Source organism: Centroberyx affinis, unplaced genomic scaffold (assembly GCF_046629955.1).
Source record: "Centroberyx affinis isolate AG114_WGS23_722 - 3 ecotype Tasmania unplaced genomic scaffold, CSIRO-AGI_Caff_v1 ptg003208l_1, whole genome shotgun sequence".
Lineage (NCBI taxonomy): Eukaryota > Metazoa > Chordata > Actinopteri > Beryciformes > Berycidae > Centroberyx > Centroberyx affinis.
Window position 1 is genome coordinate 26,639 of NW_027281247.1, and position 9,885 is coordinate 36,523.

Below are 9,885 nucleotides of genomic sequence, written 5' to 3' on the forward strand. Positions count from 1 at the left end.
ACCTCGGGTTGTTTTTGTTGAAGCACACTCTTGCGGAAGTCGTCCTCCTTCAGGCACCTCACTACAACTTTACATCTGTACTGTCATTAAAACCAAAACCCCGTGGCTACCGGACAGTGGATACGCGCGAGTCACTAATAATTTAATTAGTAATGAAACTAAAAGAGCTAGAGAGTTGCCTTCAGCAAGTGGACGCATTTGAGGAACCAAAAATCCTCCTGGAACAATATCCAACCAGTCCTCACATTGCAGGTGAGCTGATTAGCCTACATGCTAGGGTGGAAGTAACTAATTACATTTACGCACGTTACTGTGTATACGAGTACTTAAAGTTTTTTTTTAATTTTACTTTGAACTTAAGTATTGTACTTCACTATATTTTAAATCACATTCATTACAGAGCAATGGTTGTGGTTCTCCATAAGCACCAGAAACTGGACAATCATACATTGACAAATTTGTGGAACTTTTGCTGTGAGCAGAGAAGGGGAATCTGGCTTTATTTATTTATTTTGTAATTTCCAAATTTTCCAATTAAAAAAAATCTAATTTGAACTCTGTCCTCTCAGCCATTGAGAATTAATTGCATGGAAAATATCACATGTAACAATGTTCTCTTTTCTAAAAAGTAGTTTTACTCTGGGTACATTTTAAATCAGCTACTTTTTACTCCTACTAAAATAGATTTTTACATTAGTAGCCTACTTTTACTTCTATTAAAGTAAAATATCAGCAACGTAACAACACTTCTACTTAAGTAGGTTTTTTGTCCTCTCTCCACCGATTACATGTGATCACTGGAGTAGCAGTGTTTAATAACGCACAGTGGTAGCAATACATTTCTCTTCTTCTTCTCAGCATGCATGCTTTACACAATCCACAACACATTTGATGACATTGAGGGTAAACTAGTCGCAGACCTGGGATGTGGCTGTGGAGTCCTGAGCATTGGGGCGGCGATGCTTGATGCGGGGTGAGAGCTTTATACCTGAATCTTATCATCATTCTTATCATGGCAGTGTTGTTTCTACATACCATGTGTTACATATACCTACATACCGTTGTGCTTTTTAAATAAGCCTTAAAACGCATCCCCCACTCTTTCTTCCTTCTTCAGCTTGTGTATTGGCTTCGACATTGATAACGACGCATTGGAAATATTCAGGAGGAATGCAGAGGAGTTTGAGATTCCCAACACAGATCTGGTCCAGTGTGACTTGTGTTCTTTGGAAGCTGATGCTTATGCCAAAAAGTTTGACACCGTGATAATGAATCCACCGTTTGGAACAAAACATAACCAAGGTCAGTAACATGATTTACCTACAAGTTTAATCTATGCAGGTTCCAGGTGTTTACATTGCTTTTGTTCTTTATTGAAGGTATAGACATGAAGTTCCTCAGGACAGCCTTGACGATGGCAAAGAAAGCAGTGTATTCACTTCATAAAACATCAACCCGAGAAGTAAGTATCCTGCACCAGTGTTTGTCAACCCTGGTCCTCCAGTACCACAGTCCTGCTGGTTTTCACTCTAGCCATCTAACCAGGAACTGATTCACACCTGGGATGCAATCTGAATGCAATTAACTACCTGGTAGGACAGAAAACCAGCAGGATTGTGGTACTTGAGGACCAGGATTGAGACCCACTGCCCTAGACAAACATGGACAGTGTTTTTGTACTGTGCATTTGTTTAATTCTTCATCTGGTTACAGCACATACAAAAGAAGGCCAATGACTGGGGAGTGAAGATGGAAGTAATTGCAGGTGAGCAAATCAACCTTCTGTAGATTTAAACGTATCTTCAAATATTAAACTTTTTTCCTCTTCTCTTGACAGAACTAAGGTATGACTTGCCAGCGTCTTACAAGTTCCACAAAAAGAAATCGGTAAGATTATATGCTGTATGAAACCTCTGTTCTAGTAAATTCAGGTTTTCAAACAAATTAATATCAGTTGTGATTTACAAAATGTATTCAAACAGACCTTGACTTAAATCATTTTTGTAAAATGTTTTATTTGCTATTCACATATGCAAACTTAAAAAAAAATGAGCAAAACCGATGTTTTTAACTGAAATCACACTCTTGCATGATGTAGGAAATGATTACATTAAGAAAACAGCAAGGGCACACAGATCCTAATTGTCACGCAGATCTTCAAATGAAACTAAAATGTTCAAATGGAAATTAAATGACAAACTTAATGTTAAATATGATAAAACCCAAAAGCATTGTAAGGAGAGAAACATAGGTACACAAATAATGTAAGAGGCACAATGTACTGGGACTGAAAAGGCTGAAAACTGATGCCAGGCTTACATTACAAATTGTTCTCTAGGTCGACATCGAAGTGGACTTTCTACGGTTCTCCAAAGCTTGAAGCTTTCTCTGGAATGGAGTCGAGTCATCTCTGCATTTTCAATTTTCAATGTTTATAATAAATGTTTTTCCAAAAAAAAAAATTAATCTCTGGTTTGTGACCTTGTGACTAAGATCCATTTTCAGTTTTGCCAACCTTTGCTGCGGGGGCATCAGCATCTGCTCCTTCTCGCTCTCGCTTCTTTGGGCTTGGAGGTGCTGGAGGACAAGCAAAAGTCAGTAAGACATTTTCTAAATATGTTAGACAATAAGTCTCTTGCTGTCAAACTATGAAAATTTGGAAGAAAGTGAAAAACGTACCATCATCCTCATCATCACTGTCAAATTTGGTCTTTTTGCCTTGGTAGTGTGATCTGCCTTGGTCTCTGCCGCCCCTGCCCCTTCGGCCTCCTCTTCCTCTGCCGCCTGATCTTCCTCTACCACCTGTTGAGCCAGAAGAGATACATCAGCACTTCAATTCTATCAAAATCATATTAGATGATCAAAACATTATGCAGTTTAAAAATATATAGTATTTACCTTTGCCCTTAGATCTGCTGTATGATTCTTGTTGAGCTTCAATTATCTTCTTCAGTACCTCCTTCTCCACCTCTCCCTCAAGCACCTCCCATGTAACATCGTTGTCCTTGATTTGCAAAGACCCTCCGTTTGCCTCTGTCGCGTTATCCAGCGCTTCCTTTGCATTCCCATCAAACAGCAGGGTGCCCTTGTTGGTAGTAAAGATACATCAGTTTAACCAATATACATCTCTTCATCAGTCAGTCAGAATATTTAATTGGTGGTCAGATTAGTTACCTCTTTGGCTCCTCTTGTAAAGTCAACCCATTTGATTTTTCCATGCCCAGAGAACAAGTCATGGAAGTCCTCTCTTGAAACTTTCTCAAGCTCTCCTGAAAATTTCAGCAAGCAACCTGTCTGTTCATCCAAAAGCAGACCCTGCAAAGCAAATGACAAATTATCAATAAGGGTGATCATATTCTGTATAGTAAGGCCCATTTCAGTAGTCTTTAAGCATTTATGGAGATCTTACCATTTCTTTTTCCTCTGCATGTTTCTGCTGTTGTTCCTTGTCCCTAAAGAGAGGAGGGGTGGTGTCAGTAATTTTTCATAGAACACACATTCCACACACAAAATAGAAATGTTGTGTGTACTCACTGTTTAGCTTTGGCTTTTGACTCTGCTTTGAACTGTTTTCTCTCTTCTGCTTTCTTTGCATGGTAGTCTTCTCTGAAAACAGAGCAGCAAGGACAGATTTCCTATTTTAACACAGCAGTCACCTCTGTAGCACAACACCTTGTGACAGTGAAAATGTTGCATGGCTATCCATACCTGCACAATAGGGCTATTCAGTAATTTAAACAAGCGTTATTGCTGCATTTCACTGATATATTGACAATTAAAATCATTTGTCCCTCCCAGATTCCACCGCCTACCTTGAAAGCACAAGCATCTCATTGTCTTTGAAAGATTTTGTGTCTGAACGTTCCAGGAACTTCTTGGATGATTCTTCCGAGTCAAAACAGATGAACACTGATCCCTGTCAAAATAATGAAAATAAATAATTGTTGTACTTTTCCCCCCACAAAACAAAAACAAGTGGAAATTGAAAGTTACATCAACAAACATTACCTTGAATTGCCTTTGCAGGTTTCTCCTCATTTGAATGTTTTCGATTGTGCCTTTACCATTCAGCCACTCTTGAATCTCGTCAAGGGTTGTTTCCAGAGGAAAACCTTTCTAGATAAGAAAAGATGAAACATAATGATCCCCATGGGGAAATTTGGTTGTTGCAGCAGCAAACAGTGATAGGATACAGTAACAATTTCAAAAGATGGAATATAAATAGCAAATTATGTTTATATAAACATACGCAAGTGACAATCATAAAAAAAAAAAAACTAGAATGTGTCAGGTGGAATGTATGAAAGAAAAAGGATTCTTCCTTAACAGTGATGTTGAAGGAGAACATGCTACAACAGGTATCCTGTTATTATAAGCAAGGGGGGCGAAATTACAGCAGTATAACAAGCAGTAAATAGGCAGAATATGTACAATATGAAAATGAAACATATGCATTATAATAATGGAAGAAATATGCACTATTCAACAATGAGAAGGATACAGGAATATAAAGAAAACATATGTAAATTTACAGCACATACCTGCAAAATGTGTCAAATTCACATTAAAGGCCATATGTACAGAAAGTGTGTATACATGTAGATGTGCGTTGTAAACAAATGGAAAAAATAAAACGATAAATCCTTCATCATTCATTAATTTAAAAGCAGAATTCTAAATTAAATATAAGTTTAAATGTGCATGCAGTTTTAAAACAACTTACAATGTAGACAGACTTATGTTTGAGGGCGTCTTTGTATTCATCATTCACTTCGGGTAGGGGTTTGGTAAGAGACCTCCTGATTTTAGTCTTGTCCTCGCTGATTTCCAAAAGGCCAGACTTTGATTTCTGAAGGGCCGCAACGATGACGCTGATTTCTGTGGTTAAACACTTGAGTCTGGGAAGAGAATAAGGATGTGTCATCAAATACTCTGAGCTGGTGCTGCAGCAACAATATGGAGTCTTGAGTTCAGGTTTATCACTTCATACAAACATGTTATCGTTCAGATTAAGGTTTAGAATCAGCAGATAAGTAATAGTGCATTCGACAGAGCATGGGATCCAGACAACTAACAAACCTGTTGAATTTAAGCATCGTCTCCAAAGTCACCCAGCCATCATCAAGTTGCAACTGTTCTTTGAGAAACTTGTCTCTTGGAAGATTGTGATCCCCAAAGTAGTACTGTAGGGAAAGATGAGAGACATTATTTGGGTTGCATTTAACTGACTGCATTGAAAAAATATATATTAAACACGGAATTACCTCAATTTGTCGTGCCACTTTCATCTCAACTGGAGACATCTCTTTATTTTCTTCCATGATTGCTCTGTGCAGAGAAAAGTAGACTAAATTAATAGTGGTCAAAGTGATTATGTTGGGGGTGAAAAAGCTGAATGAGTCATTGCTGATAACCAGTTTTTAACAGGATAATCTTATATTCCCCAATTCCATACTCAATTTATAGACTCGTCTATAAACTATAAAAGGTTTTTAACCCATACATCTATGTAAACCATGATCTTTCCATACATCTACTAGGATGTGATGGATTTGCTGGCTGTTCAAATAATCCCATTCTTTACATTTTCCCTTATGTATTCTTTACTACTGCTGCTGCAACGACCCAATTTCCCACGGGGATCATGACAGTTTCATCTCAACTAAACTGTAACTTGCATTGCTGGATCATGCTTGGGTATTGGACACTCAACTGTATGTGCCGTCCAGACGAACGTTTTAGTGATTTAGATTTAAATCTCGATTTATTTAAAGTGTATCAAAAGTCACTACACTTTCGGCGCTGAATCACTGCGGCGAGAGCAACAGAATTCAGGCCCAAAGGGAGAGTCCGCTTAGTCGGGTCGCACTGGGTAAAAAATTAAGCGCACCTGATGTCATGCCGCTGCAGCCAGCATGGAGGCTAACATGCTAGCTTGTATTCAGCAGATATAGCCCGGTCTTTGGTTCAAACACCCACCATGCTGAGTTTGTCCGTGCACTTAATAGCCAAGTGACCCAAACCACAAACTAATTTAGCATACTTTTTAGTCTAGTCACGACCACATAGCATGGTTTATTCAGTGAAGTATAAGCTAGCAAGAAATCACTGTTTAGTCAAGTCATTTACTAACTCCACTCAAACCGTCTCTGCTCCACTCCGCCTGCTGGCCTTGGATGTCGAGGTTGTCCTCTAGTCACAACTTATAGAACATTTGCTAAGGATTTTAAAAACCTTTAAACAACAATTTTTACACCGACAAAAGAGGAAATACTTACCGAACGTGGCAGGAACGTTGGCTGTTCTTCTAACCTAAATTCCTGCTACTCTGCTCGCACGTTGTGGAAACTGCGTGCTACGGAGCACGTTGAGGACCAAAACAGGTTCAGCGATATGGCGTTTGTGTACACTGTGATCTAATGCAGGATGCCTACAAAGGATAATGCGCGAACAGCCTCAAGATGTCGCTGTGTTTGTAGGCAGGGCCATGGGAATACATTTTAAACAGGGTTAGCAGTGGGATTAGGTAAACAAATTAAACACATTGTGTCAAAGCATTGCAGCAACAATGATGTGCTGCCATGCATGATTAAGCTATAAATTCATCCAAAAAATCCTACGTTTTGTTACCAAATCTATACATTCCAAATCCCAGTTAAAATCTGGGATATGGCTAAAAATACTCTCACATAAAAGGTGACAGTCTATAATCTATAAACCATAACATCCTAAATTGATAACAGTATGGAGTCAAAACATCAAAGTATGTGTTGCTGTCTAAATAAGATACAATGAAACCTTTATGGAGTTCACTATACCTTTAATACTTAATAACTTCAGGCAGGAGTCACTCATGTCACAAGTGTACACAATTTATTTAATCAAAATGCAGCCTGGTGGTACGGCTCTACTGGTTTCGGGTGCTGCTAGATTAAATAATTAAAAGATGCTTCCTGGAGCATCAGTGCTCTGAGGTTTATTTCATACATTTGCAGTGTGGGTTTGAATCATACTGAAAAAGCATCTTCTTTCGCTTTCCAGTCTTTCTTGCCACCTTCCACTATGTACAATCTAATAAAATAAAAATGTCCAAAAAAGTAATCTAAACATAATAATTGAGAAACCCCTGAGTTGGCAACATGATCGTTCTTCGGTATATTAATTGTTTGGCATCTACATTTATAGTTCTGTGAAAGTATTTCAGTGCAAAACATAGGCTACCTTTGCAGTTAAAATGTTGGCATGATACCTGACATGTAAAATTTTTCATTGTTTGCAATTCACTCTTTGGCCTCATAATACGGCACATAAGAACTACAGACATTTGAGCTTTGTGATAAAGGACTGACACTAAACACTGTAAACACAAACACATCCATGTGATCTGGCCGGACTGGGAAGAGTCCCGACAATCTCCCAAGAGTCCAGTGCGGGGTCATATTTTTCAATGCTCTGCAGATAGGTCCCTTTTGAATAGGAGTATCCCCCCGTCACATAAATACAGCCATTTATTACGACGGCCCCACACTCCATCCTCCTCTCCTTCATGACCGATATTGGTCTCCATTCGTTTCCCTCCGAGTCGTAGCAGTCTGCGACAGTCGTCTGTCCGCCCACCAAGTACAGCTTGTCGTTGAGAGACACAGAACACAGCCCATACTCTGAAAACAAAAGGTTTCAGGTTAGAAAACAGTATTCAACATGTCTATACTCCTGTTCCCTCTTCTTTTTCTCATACCTGGATGAGGGCTTATCGTGATGATGCTCCACTCATCTATGTCTGGCCTGTACACCTGGATTTTTTCATAGGTGCAGCTTCCTCTGTATCCATAGTGGCCTCCAGTCACATAGATTTTATCTGCCATTACACAAGCAGTGGCATTTCCTACACCTTCAAAGAAAACAGAGGTTAGTTATCATTTGAAAATTCACTCATGTCTGGTATCAGTTTAATTATTAATAACTTAAGTGCCATGTAGTGAGAAGTGCAAAGATGTGTTGTGATCTTTTGGTGTTTCTACACATAAACTGCATGGACCCAACCAGTTATGTAGTGTTAAATAAAAAGGTGCATAGATAAACTTTGACCTCCAATCAGTGATAAACCACTGATATAAACAAAACAAAAAAAAACAAAAAAAAAAGTATATTTTCAGAAAATGTAGTGAGACCCTATCTTTATAGGCCTATAACATAATTAGTTTGATACTACTTAGTATGAAGTATACCATGAATCTAAATCATAAAGATGTATGCCAGCATAAAAAGGTGGATAAACTCTGTTCCGCAAATAAAGTGAGTTTAAGTGGGTTTCCCCTCTCCATCCCTGCATACAGCATGTCATAGTTTGCATACCTTGTATCATATTGGCCACAGAGAACCATCTCTTTTTTAATGGATCAAAAAATTCTGTCTCTCGCTCTGGCGCTCCTCCTCTGTACCCTCCAATGGCATAAATGCAGCCATGCAAAGCCACAGAGCAATGGTAGTACCTAGCTGTAAGCATGGGGCAGCCCTCCGTCCATTCGTCATAGTCACAGTTATAAATCGAAACCGTGTCCAGAGCCTCGACAGTGTTTGTCCTGTAACCTCCAGTCACATAGATATTTGCCCCAAGTAAACTGACGCTGTAGCTCTCTCTTGCATGGTCAGGCATATCTTTTCCTTGCACCCATGTGTTGCTTGTAGGATCCCATATATGAACTTCAGAGAGAGGGTGCCAGTAGTATCCTCCGATGATATACATGCTTGAAGACAATTTTCTCCCACTTGCTGACACCTCCTTGCAGTTGGACTTTAAAGCCTGAATGATGGTTGATTTAATTTCCCCTTCATTGCTCAGCAAGCATCGTCTGTGCACATCCACAGCAGCCTGGAAGTAAATCTCATCCAGGTCAAGATGGATGGAATGCAGCAGGTCCGTAACGTGGTAAATGCGATTATCCGAGTCATGGGTGACCCATTTGGCCACAGCATCTATCAACACTTCATTCCTCAATACGTTGAGGTCCTCAGCAGCCAAAACGGACCTCATCTTGTCATGGTCCAGCTCCAGGAACTCCTCCCGCTGAATGAGGTCCTTAAACCTGCTGAGCATCACCCTGCGGGCCTCCCTCTCCAGGCCGGGACAGACGTGCAGCTGAGCGAAAGCATGCATCCCCAGGCAGTTGTCCACGTCTAGGAAGCGGATGAGAAAGTCCTCGCACGCTCGCTTGACAGAGTTGAACTGCAGCAGGTCGGCAGCTTCCAGCAGGCTCTGCACGTTGCTCTCGGTGATGCAGACTTGAGCAGTGTACATATAGTTCACCAAAACACCCAGAGCCTCGCAGTCAATCCCGGTCAGCTGGATGACGCTGTTTGACCTCTCTCTCATATCAGCTGTGAACATGACTTTGAAATAGGAGCTCCGGGCTGACAGGACCGCCTTGTGACAGTGAAAAACCCGTCCGGAGGCACACTGCAGAGACACGTCCGTGAACACACCGCCCAGGTAGAACTGTTTCAGAGCATCCAGCACCTCGGCTGGATGCGCACTGTCACAGAAGTCGTATCTGTAGCTTTCCATCTGTGTATCTGACATGGCAACTGCAAAAAAGAACATGGAAATTGAATTGTGAGCCTCATAAATAATTAAATTCTTCAATTATTGAGGACCTATGAAGACTTGTAGAATAGCATTTAAGCAAATTTAAGGTGTCAGATATCCATGTATAATTAAATGCATTCAACGGCGATTCATAAGGTACCTTTTAACACGATAGCAGCGTTGTAACACGTGTATGTCAAATTCTCCTCATATTAATAGCCTATCGGAGGTGTAAGACTTGCCTCATCATGACCTATTGCCTTCTGCTAAATTCTTAAGTAGGTCTAAACAGTACCAAT

At 40.0% G+C, this 9,885-nt stretch overlaps 3 protein-coding genes across 3 annotated transcripts; 1 reads left to right on the top strand and 2 right to left on the bottom strand.

The window, feature by feature from the left end:
* The first annotated feature begins 42 nt into the window (after nt 1-42).
* Nucleotides 43-2,462, top strand: mettl5 (methyltransferase 5, N6-adenosine). Its single transcript, XM_071538113.1, has 7 exons — nt 43-252; nt 859-973; nt 1,118-1,302; nt 1,380-1,462; nt 1,714-1,765; nt 1,838-1,887; nt 2,339-2,462. The coding sequence occupies exons 1-7, from the start codon at nt 153-155 to the stop codon at nt 2,378-2,380; spliced, it is 627 nt and encodes a 208-aa protein (XP_071394214.1). The 5' UTR covers nt 43-152; the 3' UTR covers nt 2,381-2,462.
* On the bottom strand, nt 2,013-6,371 carry ssb (small RNA binding exonuclease protection factor La). The gene is made up of 12 exons (XM_071538112.1): nt 6,279-6,371; nt 5,265-5,328; nt 5,080-5,183; nt 4,724-4,898; nt 4,009-4,116; nt 3,813-3,916; nt 3,535-3,606; nt 3,410-3,452; nt 3,175-3,315; nt 2,899-3,085; nt 2,680-2,802; nt 2,013-2,577 (listed from the first exon to the last, which is right to left on the bottom strand). Exons 2-12 carry the CDS (start codon nt 5,319-5,321, stop codon nt 2,489-2,491), a joined length of 1,203 nt encoding a protein of 400 aa, XP_071394213.1. The 5' UTR covers nt 5,322-5,328; nt 6,279-6,371; the 3' UTR covers nt 2,013-2,488.
* A 979-nt stretch (nt 6,372-7,350) lies between these two features.
* klhl23 (kelch-like family member 23) lies at nt 7,351-9,580 on the bottom strand. Its single transcript, XM_071538127.1, has 3 exons — nt 8,356-9,580; nt 7,739-7,891; nt 7,351-7,661 (listed from the first exon to the last, which is right to left on the bottom strand). Exons 1-3 carry the CDS (start codon nt 9,578-9,580, stop codon nt 7,351-7,353), a joined length of 1,689 nt encoding a protein of 562 aa, XP_071394228.1.
* Nucleotides 9,581-9,885: the final 305 nt, after the last annotated feature.

What these genes read in the sequence shown, in the direction of transcription:
- mettl5 (XM_071538113.1), top strand. Translation starts at nt 153, where the DNA reads ATGAAACTAAAAGAGCTAGAGAGTTGCCTTCAGCAAGTGGACGCATTT. An exon ending in AACCAGTCCTCACATTGCAG is followed by an intron (nt 253 to 858) that starts GTGAGCTGATTA and finishes TCTTCTTCTCAG; the next exon opens with CATGCATGCTTTACACAATC. An exon ending in TGGAACAAAACATAACCAAG is followed by an intron (nt 1,303 to 1,379) that starts GTCAGTAACATG and finishes TCTTTATTGAAG; the next exon opens with GTATAGACATGAAGTTCCTC.
- ssb (XM_071538112.1), bottom strand. Translation starts at nt 5,321, where the DNA reads ATGGAAGAAAATAAAGAGATGTCTCCAGTTGAGATGAAAGTGGCACGA. An exon ending in ACGATGCTTAAATTCAACAG is followed by an intron (nt 4,899 to 5,079) that starts GTTTGTTAGTTG and finishes TTCTCTTCCCAG; the next exon opens with ACTCAAGTGTTTAACCACAG. An exon ending in TCAAAAGCCAAAGCTAAACA is followed by an intron (nt 3,453 to 3,534) that starts GTGAGTACACAC and finishes TCCTCTCTTTAG; the next exon opens with GGACAAGGAACAACAGCAGA.
- klhl23 (XM_071538127.1), bottom strand. Translation starts at nt 9,580, where the DNA reads ATGTCAGATACACAGATGGAAAGCTACAGATACGACTTCTGTGACAGT. An exon ending in TGTGGCCAATATGATACAAG is followed by an intron (nt 7,892 to 8,355) that starts GTATGCAAACTA and finishes TTTTCTTTGAAG; the next exon opens with GTGTAGGAAATGCCACTGCT. An exon ending in CACGATAAGCCCTCATCCAG is followed by an intron (nt 7,662 to 7,738) that starts GTATGAGAAAAA and finishes TTTTGTTTTCAG; the next exon opens with AGTATGGGCTGTGTTCTGTG.